Source organism: Aquila chrysaetos, chromosome 11, assembly GCF_900496995.4.
Source record: "Aquila chrysaetos chrysaetos chromosome 11, bAquChr1.4, whole genome shotgun sequence".
Taxonomy (NCBI): domain Eukaryota; kingdom Metazoa; phylum Chordata; class Aves; order Accipitriformes; family Accipitridae; genus Aquila; species Aquila chrysaetos.
The window spans coordinates 15,142,481-15,159,912 of NC_044014.1; the positions used below are offsets into that span (position 1 = coordinate 15,142,481).

The 17,432-nt window shown below is 49.5% G+C and overlaps 1 protein-coding gene across 1 annotated transcript in view; it reads left to right on the plus strand.

The window, feature by feature from the left end:
• Window positions 1–11,767, plus strand: part of ARL3 (ADP ribosylation factor like GTPase 3) — a 30,929-nt gene extending 19,162 nt beyond the window's left edge. Inside the window, exon 6 of the mRNA XM_030029800.1 lies at window positions 7,696–11,767. Coding sequence (XP_029885660.1) covers window positions 7,696–7,743 — 48 coding nt within the window. The 3' untranslated portion in view covers window positions 7,744–11,767. The remainder of the gene's footprint in view (window positions 1–7,695) is intronic.
• The last annotated feature ends 5,665 nt before the right edge of the window (window positions 11,768–17,432 follow it).

Here is a 17,432-nt window from a genome sequence, read left to right on the forward strand (position 1 = left end):
AATTAGCGGCCATTACTCAGAAGCAGATCATTGGGAACAGTAGCTTAGCGCTCATCAAAGGCCAGAGAGGAAAATCAAATGCTAGAGAATTATCAGAAAGCAAACAAGAAGCATCCCAGAAAACATTTCTTTTGTAGCAGAATAAAGGCATGGTGGGCCCATACCTTGAACATAACATTCATTTCTGCCTCTGCCCCATCTGAAAAGATTGTAGTAGTTGTAGAACCATAGAGTCCAACAAAAAATTAGGTTGAAGGGTCTTCAGGAGATTTTTAGACCAACCTCATGTTTAAAGCAGGGATAACTGTGAGTCTAAAGGAGGTTGCTGAGGGCCTTGTCCAATCACGTTTTAAATATCTCCAGGCATGGAGATTCCACAGCCTCTCTAGGTAACCTCTTCTAGCACTTAACTACCCTCATCAGAAAAAATACTGTCCATATATCTGCTCAGAATTAGGAAAGATTTGAGAATGCTCTGTCAAGAATGATCAGTAGCACAGAGTGGCATCTGTACACAGGGATAATAAATAAATTAGGACTTGCAGCTTGGAAGAGAGAGGACAGAGAGTGGGAATGCCTTCAGGATTTATAAAATAAGGTATAAAAATGTCAGATAGACTATATGCTATTTTTCATGTTGCTAGAGGAAGGGCGTTCCTAATTAAATAATCAGACAACAGCTTAAAAGAAATAAAAATAAGTGCTTCTTTGCGAATTGCAAATTGCAAGTAATTAAATTGTGGATCTCATTGGCACAGGAGTTGTGGAGACCAAAGGTATCAGTTGGTTCAGAAAAATACTAAGTGAATTTCTGAAGAAGAGATCTGCAGACAATCACTGACCACTAAAATCTGGAGGCAGCTTTTGAATGAGGAACAGCTTGGGCCGTGGACTAGGAGGGAAGAACAGAGCAAGGGAGATCCTGTTCATACATGTTCTTTCCCTTGGCATCCAGAAAGGGGATGCTGGCCTGGAGGGACCATTGGTCTGAGCCAGTACAGCAGTTCTTCTGATTTAAAATTCTTAACCTGATGTTTAGACCTAAACGGAGTAGATGGTGTCCTCTAAAGGGCCTGCCTTTAGTTAGCTAAGATAGATACAAATTCAGCTATGTTGCAGCCAATCTTGTGAAAGGCTTCAATTCTATTTTGAAGTGGTGGTGGTAGAGGGAAATGCATTCCACAATGGCAGTGTATATTCAAGTCCAAAGAAATGTGATCAAGAAAGTGAGGCTGCAGTTCACAGGGTTGCAGGCAGGCATAGGTCACCTTCTTCCCTCCTCTAGGCTCTCCTCTAGTTTATAGAAGTCCAAGTGAGCTCTCCAGCTGTGAAGGGGCAGTAAAGTGGCAGATGAAATTCAGGGATGCGTGTTGGATGTGGAAGAACTAAATGATAGAAAGTGGCACTTCCTGTTCGTAAGCTTTGAAAAATGCCGCCTCAAGCTGATCTGTGGGCTCTCTGGAGTGGGCTGCACACTTCTTCATTGATAGCGCCTTCTTACTGTGCCTTCTTCTTCAAGTACAGTGCATCAATGGAGTAAAATACACAGCCCAATACCTTCTACCAGGGAAATGAAATCTGCTTCTGCATTCACTTCCAGAAAACAGAAGACAACAGCTAAATAAAAGTATTTGCAGGCCTATATATTTTGTTCATCATGCTTATCTAGACAAATTAATTTAGATGCAGGCCAGATAACGTCCCGCTTTGTTGTCCGCAGTCTCATTGCCCTAAATACTGCAGCTTATTCCATAAATGATTATTGCATAAAGGTCAGGGAAGTCACAAACTCTCTACAGCTTATAGAAAAAGAGCCCCTCCGTTTCTCTTCTGCCATAACTCCAGCCCTGTCAAATGGGACAGCAAGAATGCCAAGCTCTCCATTTCCTTGGAAATTAATTGAACAAAATGGTTTGGTAGATGGCTTTTAAACTAAACCTGGATCAGCCCAGGAAGAAACGGTGTCTTCAGTCCTGGGACTCTTAAGGAGAGGTCAACATGCTCAAAATTTAGGGGAGTCAGAGGAACTTGTTTAAAGAATGAGATTAAGAAAGATGGTTTTGAGGATCAGGGTGCACAATATCTCTACCAGTGGCTCAGAATGGGAGCTCTCTGTGAGTTAAATCTGAGGTCACTGCTTTAAGGACTTCTTTGAGTAATGACAATGAATGACAGCAAAATAAATGAAGACGTGGAAGCATCAGGTATTCAGAATGAAAGCCAAGGAATGAGCACGCTAACCGTTGCTGCTGATGGAATATATTAGCTAGAGTAAAACTGGGGACATTGCTGATGGATTTTGCAAGGAAGAGTAGTGGCGTATCTAGTACTGTGTACATGCAGGAACAGAGTTCATAGGGGATGATTTTTGTGATAGCTTGAAGGAAGAGCAATGAGCAAAGATAAATAATGCCAATGCAGGAAGGAGAAATAGTTTGAAGGTCATTTAATTAGTTTAGCTGCTAGCACCATGGTGTATAGAATTGGGTAGTTAAGACTGGGGATTTCAAGGTTAATGAGATTAGATTATGGTTAATAGAATGATATAAATTTAGAGAATTTAACTATTATTTGAAATGGGTTATTTAATAAAACTGTTAATTAAGGAGGGAATCCATATTGTCATCTTCTCTTTTAAAATTAACCGTTGGGGACTCCGGAAAAGGGGCCTAGCAATGTCCTGGGCAGGCTCAGAAGAGAGGTGACTGGGTTAACTGGAAAACCCATGTAGTGTCCTCTGGACACCAGCTGGTAGCCCCTCTTATGCCAGCTGAAGACTTCATTACCTCCTGACTGTAACCGTGGGCAGCACTTGGCTTATTAATCAGACTTCACGCTGCCATTGAGGGAGAAGCGGCATCTCTCATGCTTAGAGGCTTTTTCAAGCAAAATGTCTGCTTGGGTATGATTTTATCCTTCAGCCCTAGTTAGGAAAGCAGGAAAGCCTTTTCTCCAGGCCCCAGCCATTTGGGCTCTGCCTCTGGAGCAAAGTCGTGCACCAGCTTGCACGAAGACCCTTGCACAGGGTACAGTAACCAAGGGAGGTGATTGCCAGTATCAGCAGAGAAACATAAGGGAACTGTTGCCTCACAGTGGCTCTCTGGTGCCACATAGGCTCTCTTGGGGTTGTGTTTTGTGACCAGATCTCCACTTGAGTCCTTGGTGCACAAAAGCTATGTACATTCCACCCTGGCCAGCTGGGGTGGAGTGAAAGCAGGCAGGACTCCTCTGCTTTGCAGCCTGCCCTCTTGCTGGAGGTGTTATTAAGGGGCAGGGTGTGTATTAAACATGACTCAAGGCTTTGGACCGGTTCGTGCTCTGCAGCTTGTTACTTGTCTGAAGCAAGAGTCTCCAATCAAGGCAGCACGAGCTCAGCCTGCCCCGAGGAATCATCCTCCAGAACGATGCTGCAGAGTATTTGTGTCCGGAGTCTCCCAAGCATTATGGCCCCCTGGAGACCATTAAAAGCCAGTGGAACTGAGAGTAGCCACTAAACTTCTCTAATTTATGCCAGAGCTGGTCTGGCCCAAAGGACTGTGGGAAGAGCTGAGCTGCCTTCTCCTCCCTGGCTGTTTCAACCCAGTTGAGAACAAAGCCCCAAGACCTAAGTTACGCTGATGCTGCGATTCAGCACTTTCATAAGGGCAAGATTCAGAACAGGACCCTCTGGCAATGTTGTATCCCCAGAGCTAGGTTTTGTCTTAAAGATGTCTTAGCCAGGGCAGGCTAGATGGGGATCTTCCACATCTTAACAAGGTTCTGGGGCTACTTGTAAATGTAATTTAAAACCAATTTCGATGACTGCAGCTCTCCTGGGGCAGGCAGAGCCGGTGCTTGTTGAGGAAAAGCAACCATGTTTACAGATTGCAGGGCAAAGTCTTGTGATTTTTAAGCAGGGTAAGGAGGGAGTCTACAGTGCTGCATTAGGGATACAAGGTCTCAGAGGACAAAAGAAAAGCTTGCACCCAGGCAAAAAACAATGGATAATGTACTTGCGGGAGCCTGTAAAAGCCAGCCTGTATGACTGGAGGTGCAAAGAAATGACAGATAATGAAGGCACAGTCCTAGCTGTGCAGAGGGAGAAGAAAGTGAGTTAAAATAACGCATACCAAAAACGCTAGAGATGGAGAATTTTGCACTTGCCTGACCCAATTTGTTATGGCAGACAGAGGATTACATGAAAGGATTAAGCTTTGCTGTCCTTAAGGTCACATTAGGGGTCACAAGTTTGTGGTCTTGCCTGATCCCTGGCTTGCAGGGGAGCAGAAATCGGGAGGCTTTTTATGGGGTGGAAAGGACTTGTTCGCTGTGTTTGAAGTCAGATTACTTCACTCCCATAACCACAAAGCTGATAATGCAGAGAATAAGTAAGCAGTGGGCTAATCTCAAGCAGGACTTTTTATTTCTCCTGGGGAAGGCTCTACCAGTCCTTTCCCAAAGGGCGTTAGAGTACAACTCCCTTGGCACAATAGCAGATGTGACTGCAGCAAGGCAGGGTTGTGCCAAGCAGCATATCTCTGCAAGGAGCATTATCCTCTTCCCTGGAGTTCTCTCTCTTTGCTTTGGTAAAGTTTGCTAGCTGCTTCTTAAGGAGCTAAGAGAGGCAAAGCTGAAAGATCTGAAATCTTTCCCTGCTAAGTTTTCCCAGGGTTGACTTGAGGCTGGAATACTAATACTGTATCCGTCTCCATCCTCAGAGTACCTGCCAATGTCTCTGTGTCTCAACAAAGCAGCACAAGGACATCTATCAAGATCTAAATGTTACTGTAGGGATTGTACTTTCTGCACAGAGCCATCTTTTAAGCATGCAGATATAGGGACAGAGTGTGTAGGGACAAAGGATGACAACAGTTGACTCCTTGTGGACTTGACTCTTTCAAGCACTGTTTCCTCCTTCCCGTGTGCCTTCCCCATAGCAGCTCTTTGTGTTTGTAGCAGCTTCCCAGGATTTCTCTCTCTTACCAACCCTCATCCTGCTTCAAACCTTAGGTAGAAAAACCACAAACGTACCTTTTAGTTTCTTTTGCTTTCCCTTGCATTTGCTATTCTCCAGAGCATTTGGGGCCACTGCAGAACACACACACCCCCCAACAAAGTTGCACCAGAAGCTACAGCTGTAGCTGCAGTGTGGCTGAAGATGAGGAAGGTGTCTCACACATACCTCTTTGATACAACACACGTAGAGCTGAGCATGTTCATTTTCCCTTTATCAGAGTCAGGCAGGGAGATATTTACAATTAAATATGATTTTTCCTGTCAATTAACTTGTGCCAGAAGAGAGTTTTTTAAATCTATTCCTGCTTTAAAAGTTTGGTGACCTACTTACGTATTTCAAGCCTGTTTGGAGTTCACCTTTCCTCTTGCATTTTGCTATGTCATTCTTTTGCCCTCGTTATATGCTTGATGCAGCCAGGCTCCCAGCCATGGTAAATCCCATCATAAACTCTTGCTTTATGACCCTCGCCGCACTGGTGCTGAAACAGTCTGTCTTTCCCCTTCCCAAGCTCCTGAATGGCAGCAGGCAGAGTTTTAATCACTGTGAATTCAGGTTGTGGTCAGATTAGGTAGAAGATAGGATGCGTGTTTGTTGTTTTGCAGTGATGTATTGTTTCTGGGATTACTGTGCTGAATAGCAGAGGGTGTCAGCTGATATTTATTACTTTAAGCTGTCTCAGCTGTTCTGGTTCAGCAAATAAACCTACATTCAAAATGAATGAGGAGCTCTGCTTGCCTTGTATGCCATGATGTGTGCAAATGTGATTATTGCTTCCGAGGCAGGGGAAGCTGAAATCATTGTGGGAGCATTTTTAGTTATTTATTTATTTTTACTCTTTGCAGGCAATCATGCAGATTTCTAAAGCACACAATCAAGCCAAAGGCTTGACACCTCTCCTCCTAGCCCCATTGTTAAGCCCTGGCATTCCTCATGCTGGGAATCGGGCTTGCTCCCTCTCTCTCTAAAGTGATAAGCTTTAAACCACGCTATTGATTGCTTAAGGCATTACATGTTTTACACCTAGGTTATCAGTGTTATTGAAAGGGGAAGACACAAAGCTACTGGGCCTTAAAATGAATCTATCTCTCCTCTTTTCCCATTTGCTCTGAGGATTTCAGACAATTTGTTTTACACTGATCTCTGCTGTGGAGATAAATAAATGAAACTGGAGACATCAACCCTCCCAGGGTTAGAGTTAGAAGTGTTATTAGTGTAGGGCCTCATGTGCACCCCAGGACAAGCTGGGCTTGCTTTTATTCTTTATTTAATGCAGCAACAAGGGCTGATTTCAGAAGTTGCTGCTCCCCTTCAGATAAGAAGTGTCACATAGCGCAGCTATCAAGGTGAATTGGTATTTTCAAGTGAGAACCTCTCTGCCTCTGATTAAGCCCTGAGGACTCCCTCTCTTCTCTCTTAACTCTTTAACTCCCCTCCAACATGGCCACCACCTTTGCGGCTGAGGGACAACATGGAGGCATGGCAGCGGGTCTCAGCTCACCTCAAGGGCCTGCCGTGCTGTGCTTTTGGACATCTGTCCTTGGGGCGCTGAGGTCTTTGGCAGCCTTCTGGCAGTTTGGGGACAAGGGCATAGGAAGCCAGCGACACTGCTACCACGGGGCTAGCAGCGATGCTGGCCCAAACGCTCTGGTGTTTCTTAGGGTCTAACTATTGTTTTAATGATCCAAAAATGACCATTGAACATAATACAGTGAAATCCCCCCTCCAGAACTCCAAGGTGACATTTGCCCGATTTTCAAGCACAAAGATGTGCCACTCTCCTCTCATCCCCAAAACCTTACCTGCCTTCTTTCTGCCCTGACCCTCCCTGTTGGCAGAAGTACCTTGTAGGCAGGGTAAAGGTAATGGATTTGATACGACACAAATATGAGGAGATTGTGCATCTTGCATTCTGGTGTGTGCGTCTCAAAACAGATAAGTGACAGGAGCAGATAAAATGTTGCTTTGCCCTTCAATAGCGTATCCCATTCTGGGATCTCAGCAATAAACTCATGATTTGGGTATTCACAGCACAAGTGTTACCATCCTGCTTGCAGTGGTCAGAGATGTTGTGCACATATTTTTATGGAAATACTTTAAAGAGTATTATCAGCCTCTTAAAACATGACCACATCTATTCTCGCTGAACTCCTGTGGGACCCCTGAGGGCCCATTTTCTGTGGGGGCCCTGAGGAACAGGGAGCAGGGTCCAGGTCCAGTTATTGCAGTGGCTTTCATGGATCTGGATGTCAAGGCTTGCAGCTGAGCAGAGAATTAGAGCCGTATTCTTAACAGGGAGCTGACTATATAACAAACAGCCACCTAAAATCCATGGTCTCAAAGATAAGATGACTTGCCCGAGGTTACACAAATCATCTGTAGCTGAACCTGGAAATGAGCCTTCATCTGCCACTGACGTACCTTGACTGCAAAGTGATCCTTCCTCGAAGGACCTACACATAGCGACATGATGAGACAATGATACTTTTTATGGTCAGGTGAAAGATTTATTAACCTCTGTGTGACAACATCTACCAAGCAAAGAAGCACTTATTTTTTTAACCCACAGCAGTTTTGGGCGCAGAGGGCAGGTGGGGTGTAGATGAGGAGGCAGAACACAGTGCTTGCAGGATGGCGGTCGGGTGGGATTGGGGGATTCCTTTTCCCTTTGCTTGACTAACATTACCTTTCTCTGTCTGAAGGACGGCATGAATTGGGTGTGCAAAAATGTCAATGCTAAGAAGAAATAAAGCGTTCTGAGCTGCATGGAAATGGAGGAGCGGTGGGAGCAGAATTCTAGCCTGAAAACACTAATTTGCTGCTTTCTGACCAAATGTTTTTCCATCTGTGCACAGCTACAGCTGTTAAAAGAAAAAAAAAAAAGAGAGAAAAAAGGGAACAACATCGGTTAAAACCTACTGCTGGATTTGGAACTTGACCCGCTCTTTAGTATCGTTTCTTATCCCAATAAAGGAATTATATATTTCCTCCCTATGCATAAATAGTATTAAATGTCTGATTAGCAAGCAAGTTTGTAAGCAGAAGGAAGACTGTGATTCAGTGTGGAGCAGAGGGAGTGGCGAGTTACTGTAGTTGCTTAGATGCATAGGACCTGCCCTATATGTGCGGGTTTGTGGTTGCTGAGGACATGCTCAGGTGTCAGTCACAGCTTCCCCTCAGTGACAGATAAAATGCGGTTGTGTTACCAATTGTGGGTAGTTTCTTAAAATAAAGCTGCTAAGGAGTCATTTGTATAATGAGGGTAGAAGACTTCCACATATTCCTATAGCCATAAAAGAGGAGTTTGATCATAACGAGGCACTGTTGCATTGCGACACCGCTGTAGAAGGGAGAGAAGGGTTATATGTGTATAATTGAAGCTCTTTACAGTTGGAATAATGCAGCATGAGCATGCCTAGGGCTTTTCTCGCAGCTGAAGGAGAATTTAGCCCAGCATTTCACCTTGAGCCAGCAAAAACGTTCTTCCTACGTTCAGTAAGTTCCATATGTGAGATTAGTCTTGATGTTGAACAATCCCTGTTGATTTTCCCTTGATGTTAAGGCAACTCTGCAGCAAAATGCAATTAAGTCCATGATTACTTTCTAGAATGAGATACCGGGTCCCAGGTTTCCTTTTTGAAATGTGCAAAATATATTCTCCTAACCCCCTTCCTCAGCAGGCCTTGCCTAGCCCTTCGAGGGACTCGGGGGACTGCCCCACGGCAGGCTGGCTGCCCGGGGCCTGAGGTCCCCCAGCCCGGTGCCGTCTGTGGATTGCCCTGGTGGAGAGTAGGAGCCTGATGATCGGCAGATGGGAAGCACTCTTTAGAACGACGATTCATTCTTCCCTGAACTGGCTTTCCTCTAAAAGAATGCAGTTGCTGAAATAGGAAAGAGAATTGTGTTTTCCACCTCCTCATCCCTGATTCAAATCTAGCCCCAGCTGACAGTGAGCAGGAGTCATTAGCACGCCAAAACAGCCATGTCCTGCATGAAGCGAGCTTGGTGACTCCTGGGCCAGTTTGTAATGCACAGATGGTAAAATAATCCCACTGCCCTGCTTGCCAGCTTTGTTTGCTGCCTGCCTGCGAAAGGCCAGAGAATGACTAGGGACTGCATTACCCCTTCCACCTCTTGGAGACGGACCGGCGGGCAGTATGGGGAAAGCTGCATGTACTAAAGCATGTGGCTTTACCACGCGTCAGCGAGTTGACTCATGGACCCAGGCAGACGGCTGACACCCCTGGAGCTCCCAGCTCTTCGCTCCTCCCTTCCCCTGAACATCTCCACCTCACAGCAGAAACATCTGCACTGTACGTGAAGCAGCCCCTGGCCGCCTACATGTTACAGCCTGGCAGATTAAAATCATCTGGGGCTGATTCCGGGTCCCCCCATACATCAGGATGTACAGTAGCGGTTCAGGGGTTGATCTGCCTGTAGTTCAGCTGTCTTTGCTGTGGCTGGGGGCAGAGGGACAGCTGGGACAGCAACTGCTTTAGCAATCCAACTTTAATCTGCCTGCCTTCGTGAGTCAGCACCCTCCGAGTGCATCTGTCTCCAGCACCGAGGCAGGACACGCATGCCGGAGTAGCACAGCCTTGCTTTAGAAACCAGACGACTGGGAGGGAAGAGCAGGCTCAAGTGAGCTGTTAAGCAATCGCTAATGACACAAAGTGACACAGCTCCAGCTTTGCATGGATTTAGTAAGGAGTCATAAGATGAGGAGAGATGTTCATTTAAACATAGCTGGTTCAGTGACTCCCCAGCTGCAACGGCTTACCAGGAACGGTAGGAATCTGAGCACCTGGGCCAGCCCGAGGAGGAGAAATGCATCCCAGCATCACCTTTTCCTTGCAATTAATGCATTCGCCTGATGCAAGCACTGTAAAGAATTGCAGCCCTTTCTTGTAGGCATGCTTTGTGCTGGTTGAGTGGCAAGAGCTTTGTGACAGATACTCCAGAGCTTTGGATGTGCCTGCACTGCATGCCAGATGCAGAGTGAAATGCTTGGGTACCCCTCCCGTGGCCCAGACAGGACAGAGCAAAGTCTCCTTGAGGGCTTGGGCATTGATCCTTCTCACTTGCAAGGGAGTTGACTTGGTGCTTCCTTGCTCCCTACTTTTTTACCAGTGGCAAACTTACCCTGTGACACCCCACCTGTGCCACAGTTAGCTTTTTGGATCCAAAAAGCATCCAGGAGGGTAATTTGGTTTTTTAGGCACACATTGGTTAAACTTGGAAATTTGTGTAAAGTAAATATATAGTAATTTCCCTATCGCTCCAGTTTGGAAGGAAAAATTGTTTTACTGAACTCAGGATCCAGAAGTGTTTGCTGGCTCATTCGTTATGTTTGGGAGTAGCTACACATATTGGTTGTGTGCATCTGTACCAGCCAGAGCTTCACCTGTAATCCAGTAGATTAATTTGGTTTACCTGCGCCAGGTAGTAAGAGAGGAAGACCATGATAGAGCGAGGTGTGCTGGGAAGATGGAGTTGGAGGGTTACAATTACTTAAGTAAATTACCCTGCAGTGATGGCTGTAAATGCTCTTTGTATTGTAAACATCTCTCTGTGCATGGACCTGGTGAAAATGTAAAAGGATTTGAGGTTCTGTTCACTTGCTGCTCCTTATGTGAGTCCATTTACATCCGCTATACCCTCTACAGGGCTCTCCTCCCTTGACAGCACCTGGCTAAATACCACCCATAAAACTGGCTGGGGCCAGCCAAAAACGCCTGCTGCCGTTCAACGAAACGCCTACCCCTCTCCCAGCCCTCCAGCTCCTGTTTGGTTTATGGCAATTGCATATGCAAGGCTTTGTCCTTCCAACTCTGTCTGCTTTGCCCTCCTTTGAGTGAGATTCGGGGGAAGCAAACCGTCTCATTGGTATGGGTGGAGCTCTGCCACACGTCGCATCAATTCATAGATTTTTAAAGCCAGAAGGGACCGTTATGTTCCTCTCTCCTGACCTCCCGCATAACACAGCCCATTAAATGCCACCCCGTCAGTGCGGTGACTTGCGGTTGAATTAGAGCACCTCTGGTAGGAAGACACCTGGCCTTGATTTAAAGGCTCGGAGTGACAGACAGATCCACCCCAGGCCTCGAGAAGTTTGTCGCAGGGGTTAATTCCCCTCCTGCAGGGAGTTTGTCTCGCTTCACTTTCACATCATTAAATCTGGTTTTACCTTTGAGATAGATGAAAGATGCCTCTCCTGCCCCTTTGTGTTCTCTGGGGGTGAAGAGATGATGGAGAAGTGACATTCTCCAAGGGCACATCAGAGAACGTGGGTCCAAGCCCCTGCTCCGACCACAATCGCTGGGCCTGGGGACTTTTGTGCTCCGGCTGCAGCCACGTTCCCCCTGCTGCAGCTCTGATGGAGAATGTCTCTTCTTGCCCTCAGAGAATGCCTGCCAAAGCCTCATGCAACCTCCCATTTTTCCCCCTACTAATACCGCTTCTTGCACGTTAATGAATTTTTTCCTCTGTCGAAAATATAACTGATCACCAGACTTTTTTTATTAAGCATACTGGGATGAGACCAGCCCACTCTAACTCCCCCTTGCCCCACAGGGCTCTTCTGCAAAGGCAAAAGGTGGTGGCTGTTGCATTCCCTGGACTGGCGGGGTCTACACAAGCTCTTTCTTTTATGTTCCCTTTTTGAATTTCACCAAAAAGGGGTATTTGCAATATCTGGTCATGTTGTTACTCAGTGTATAATTTAGATGTCTTTGTCAAAAAAAAGAAATAAATTAAAATTTAGTAGAAAGACAACTCGTGTTTGGGGTGATCCTTTTTATTCGACAGGCTCATTTTCCCAGCGGTCAGTTGAGGACTGCGTCTTCCCAAGGAGTCAGTCTGTGAAGCTGCTCTTCCACCGCTCCCCTCTGTCTCCCTGTCAGAGACAGTTGCCGGTCCTAGAAGTGGTCAAAACTGTTGGAAGAAGCCGTTTCCCTTTGAATTTTCACATGTCCAAAACTATCAGAAAAGCCAGCCAGCGAGAAAGGCAAACTTTGGGAGGATCTTCTTGTGTCAAGAATCATTTAATAGGGTAAAAAAAATGCATGTCATGAAACACGTTCCCCGCTGACCTGGCAGGAAAAGGGAAGGGGAAAAAGAAAAGCAACAAACGATTTGGGTTTGGTTCAGTGAAGCGGGGTTTGGAGGGGGTTTCAAGGGAGGGAGGTGAATTCTGGGGTTGTTTCTTTCCAACTAATTTGACTCGTTACTGTTCCTGCACCACTGGGATGGGCCAAAAAGCGAGAAACTGTAAGAGCTCTTTAAAGTGTCAGCTCCCTCCCTGCACAGCCAGGATGCCTGGAAGGCTGTCAGAGCCGCTGGAAAAAAATGTTATAGGTGGTCACACTTAATTTCTTTTCTCTTTTTTTTAAGGCACGCTTTATACTGAGTCCTGGTATTTTTTCAGCAAAGTAGGAAATAACTTTTTCATCTTGTTTGCCTAATGGATTGGATGTGAAAAATATTTCTCTGGCAAGTGAACACCCTGAGAGTTGTTTGACTTGTCACGATGTTATGTATCGGCCCCTGCGGCCCGCTGCCCCTGAAGCCGCCGCGCTTCCCCTCTCCTGTTGCTGTTTACGGTGGGACATGCCATAATTTATGGTGAGGCTGCGTGTGACCTTGCATGCATCTGCTTGAGCGAACCGCAGCTCCCTTCCCCGCACAAGCCCCGCTTTACATTCACATGATGAATTTAGTGTTCCCGAAAGGACAAGGAACCGAGTGGACTGGATGTGGGGAGGGGAAAAAAAGAAAATAATAATAATCCACAGCCTGAAGGAGAAATAAACACTGAGATTTTTGTTCCTCTTTGACCAGTATTTCCCTGTTGTTTATGGCCTCACACCCCCTGGCCGACTGCCTTTATCAGAGCAGAGAAATCGTCTGGGGCCGCGGAGCCGGAGATGTCAGCCTTCGCCTTCTCGCTGCGTGAGCATCCTCCGGCCCTGCCGTGCTCTGCCGGGGCACGTGCCGGCGAGGGGCAGCGGGACCGATGGCCGCGGCAGTGCTCCAGCCGCATTGCCCACCCACCCGGGCACCCACCCAGGCGCTGCACTGAAGCTTTTTAAATTTTCTTTTATTTTGTTTTGTTTAAGTGCAAACAAGCTTGCACTGCAGCCTTGTGATTGGCTTCTGGCTAAATTGCAGCTTTGGGCTTGTTGGATTTTTTTATTGCAATCTGTTCACTTATTTCCCTTCCCAGCGCCGACTGGAAGCGAAACTCCTGTAAAGCTGCAGTCGGGCTGCGCCCGTGCTGGGGGATGCCGTCAAAGGCTTGCTGGGAGCAGCACGGGGTGGGGGCTGTGTGTGCCCCCTCCACATTTCCTATTTAGCTGGCTGACCGAGATGAATATCTATATCTTTTTTAACGGGAAAAGGGAAAAAAAAATAAATAAAGTCCCAGTTGGAAGAGGAAGGGTTTGAAGGAGCCCCTCTGCTTGCAATGATGTGCCGTGACCGCGCAGCTCTGAGCCGCAGCCCTACGCGCAGCACGGCCGGGCAGCCAAACGCAGCCCCGAATAAATAATCCTACAAGGAAGGGAAGCTGTCAGGTAGGTGAGGGCCCAAGACTGAGCTGCATTAGGAGCTGGCAGGAACGCCCTGCAAATAAATCATCCAGATGAGAGGTATTTTTAAATAGAAGTTGTCCTTGCTGCTTGGCTTTGCAACCTTTATTTTGTGCTACCGATGGGTGCCGAAGCCTGCAAGCTTTAATGCTTTTCTGGTTGGCGGAGGAAAGCCAGCAGGGGCTTGGGGTGTCAAGGGGGACACTGCTGGGGAGAGCAGGTCCCCCCCCATGCTGAGACCATCTCCCGTGGGCTGGGGACACCGTGCGGTCCCCAGCCTGCGACAGCTGGGTCCTGACCGACCAGGCAAAGCCCCATGTCTTGGGGTGGCCGAGCCAGCTGTCCTGCCCCGGCTCCATCACCCTCCCTGATGTCAGACAAGGGGATTTGTATGTATTTTGAGTTCATTTTTATAGCCGTCACCTGTGAGGCCAGCGCCAGGCAGGGATAACAGAGGGGGCCACGCCGTGGGGGGCCAGGACGGTGGCATGGGCACGGAGAGCTGGTCTGGGGGAATGGAGAAACTGAGGCACAGCAAGCTCTCTGCACCTGGGGGCAGCGCTTGGTTCTGGGACCAGGCAGGGGGCCGTGGCCGTGGCTTGCGGCCGCTTTGGGAGCCGGGGAAGAAGCTGCAGCTCTCGCAGCCCCGTGGGGGCCGGGGGGGACGCTGAATCGGGTGCATTCAGCGCGGCACAGCTGGTGCGGGCTGCGGGGCGGGGGGGCCACAGTTGCTCCTGACACTTTTGCCTCTGAATGTGATGATAAACTCCCTTTCCCGATTAGCGCTGATCCCTCTGCCTCCAAAACAGTTGGCCCTAATGAACATACGGCCCAACAGCTGTAAGCGGTTATACATATGCATGGATATATATATTTATCCCCCCCCAGCCCATCCATATATACTGGAGATCACAGCTGTTGCTATTCTTCCTTGCAATGCAGATCAGACACTCTCTCTCTTTGGAGTCTTACTTGACCTATTTTGCAGGCGCAAGATTTTTTGTGATGATGATTTCCCCAGTTGGTGCTTTTGATTCTGCCTGAAACATCTTGATTGAAGGCAAACAATGGCAGCTCCGGCAGCCGGCAGCGCCCCGCACCCACGCGCCGCCCCGGCCCCGCCAGCCGCCACGCGCCGGGGGGGAGCCGAGGCACGGGGTCCGGCCGATGATTCCCGGGGCGGCAGCGGCTGCCGGCTGGCCCACCCAAACCTGTCTCCTCTGCCGCCCCGTCCCTGCACCCACGGGCCACGGCTCTGCTGCTCGGCCCATCAGCTCGGCCATCCAACCTGGACTCCGAGGCTCGCGCTGACCTCCCCATCACCAGCCACCCCCGGCCAGGCTCGGCCCAGAGCCCCTTCTGGAAACTGCTCTGCCACCCCAAAATCTTGCAAACCAGGTGGTGATGCCCCTTGGGGTGCCTCAGCTCTAAGGCCAGGTGGCGAGATGCTGCCCAGGGTGCCAGAGCTGCCAAGGATGGCGAAACCCCAACGGCTGCTGCATCCCTGGGTGCAGTGATGCTCTGAGCACCCCACGGGTGATGGAGACCTTCAAAGCCTCTTCCCTGGGAACTCCCAGCCTCTGCTCGCTGCTCAACGCAGAGTTTTGGGGCTGGCAGGGAGCCTCCCCGCCGGCTCCGTAGCCCCCCTGGCTGCGTGGGGTGCGCTGAAGAAGGGCCCCGAAGTTGCCACATGCCGGTGCAGCAAAGCGGCTGTCCAGGCGTGCACAAAGACTTTTCTTGTTTGGCTTTTTCGTTTGAAGCTTGTACTTCATCTGGGTTTCTACAACAACCGGGAGGTTCCCATCCTGGCCCTGCTGGAGGCATCGAAGCAGCCGGGGGAGCAGAGCAGGAGGGTAGGATGGAGGGCGAGAGGGGAAGAAGCCAAAAATAAGTTTTTAAAGAAGTAAGGCTGCACTTTCCGCCCCCATCCTGGGCCCAGGGCTGCTGCACCCGGGGCAGGGCTCCAACCCTGTCCCCGTCCCTCCATCCCCAGAGGCCCCGCAGCCAGCTGGGGCCAAATCAAGGGATGTAAACCACCAGCCATTAGGGTCCCTCCATGTAAGGAGCACCCTGAGGTGTCCCACCCTGCCAGGCCCCAGCATGGCTGCATCCCCTGAGCCCCTCCACAGGCCCTGGGTTAAAAAGAGTGAATTACCTTAGAAACACACTTCTCTCAAAAAAACCCCCACAAAACGCAATGAGCCGCCAGTGATTCATCTTAGGCAGCGAGTCTCTTCATTTATTCATTATGAGATAATACCCAAATCTGGCTAATTAATATTCCTGCATATTTTCCAAGGGCTGATGAGGTATCTTAAACATCTCGCCGAGTTGGGCTTTCATATTTATAAGGTTGATGTGCAAACTTAAATTGACGCCTTCTAAATATACCCCTCATGTTTAAGCATGGGGCTTCACTCCTGGGGTGCCGGGGGGGTTCCCCGGGCACACACCCCAGCTCGAAGCAGGACCCAGGGGCTCGGCGGGTGGGAGAGCTGCCCAAAAAGACTCCCACGAGCTGGGGCATGATGTTGTGTTGCCCATCTTTCCACAAAGATGTGAGATTTTGGTTTCCTTGGGTAACGGGAGCAGAGCGCGGCAAGAACTGACCCACTGGTGGCCGTGGGGTCAGCAGCGCTTTGGGGCGAGGGATCGGCACGAGCACCCGTGCAGCTGGACGCGGAGACAGGTACCGGAGCAGGGCCTGCAGCTTCCTGCCAAAACCCTTTTCCAAGGTTAAAAATAGGACTTGGTTGCAAACTGAAAGCCTGGTTTGCATTTGCCCTCATTATGTTGATTGCTTAGTTACATGTATGCAAATGGAGGAAGAGGCAGCGGCTCTTCCACCTGGGGTCCCCTCGCACGGCAGAGCCTGAACCCCACCGGGTAAATCCCTGCCGAGGGATGGGCCACGGTGCTGCTGCCCCCTCCCCAGCATCGACCTGAAGATGAAGCATCAGCCCTTCTCGAGGCACCGACCCGGGGGACGAGCCGCAGCCCCGTGACCCGAGCGCGGTGGCCGGAGGCGCAGTGGTTACCGGTGCCGCCTCTCCCCTCACCCTTCTCTGCCAGATGTGCGTGTCCGGCTCCAGCTGTTCCCCATCAGCCTCCCCCGAGCAGCACCACCAGCCCTGGGATCCTTTTTCCACTAGGCCCCATGTCCTTCATCAGACACCAATTTGGTCCGGCCCAGCTGCTCATTTTTCTTTCCGCCGTGTGACATGTTTTCACCCGGCTCCTAATCCGTCTCTTTCCATTCACAACTCGAGCTGTTTATGGATGTGCCTCTGCTCCCCCTGCTTTTCCCACCCCCTGGACAGAGCCATCCATCAATAAAACCCCGCTGAGCACCCGATCCGATCCGCACTTCCCTCCCGGCAGCCCGGGACACTGTTAACCCAACGGGGCCAAGGGCACACGTTCCTCCTGCCGCTCGGTGGGGTGACCCCGGGGGGGCCATCGCCTCCCTCCCCACCACCAGCAACACGTGGGGTTTGATGGTGCGGTGCTGCAGGGAGCCGGGATGCCGGGGTCCTCTTCCTGGCTGGGGGGGCCGGAGGAGCCATGGCACCGGGGCTCTGCGAGGGGCACCCACTGTTTTGGGGCAGCTCCCCCCAGCTAAGGTGCAGGGTGAGGGTGGCCCACGGTGGGGACACGTCCCAGACCCTCGGGGGTCACCCTGCAGGGTGGGGGCTATGCCTGTGTCCCCCCGTCTATAGGCAACAGGTGCCTTAATGCCTGCCCCGGGCCGGCAGCTGCCCATTCTTGCGGGAGGAGGCACCTGTGCCGAGGAGGAAGAGGATGATGATGATGATAAGGACAGCTGGGAGGGCAAACCTCACCCCTGCCTC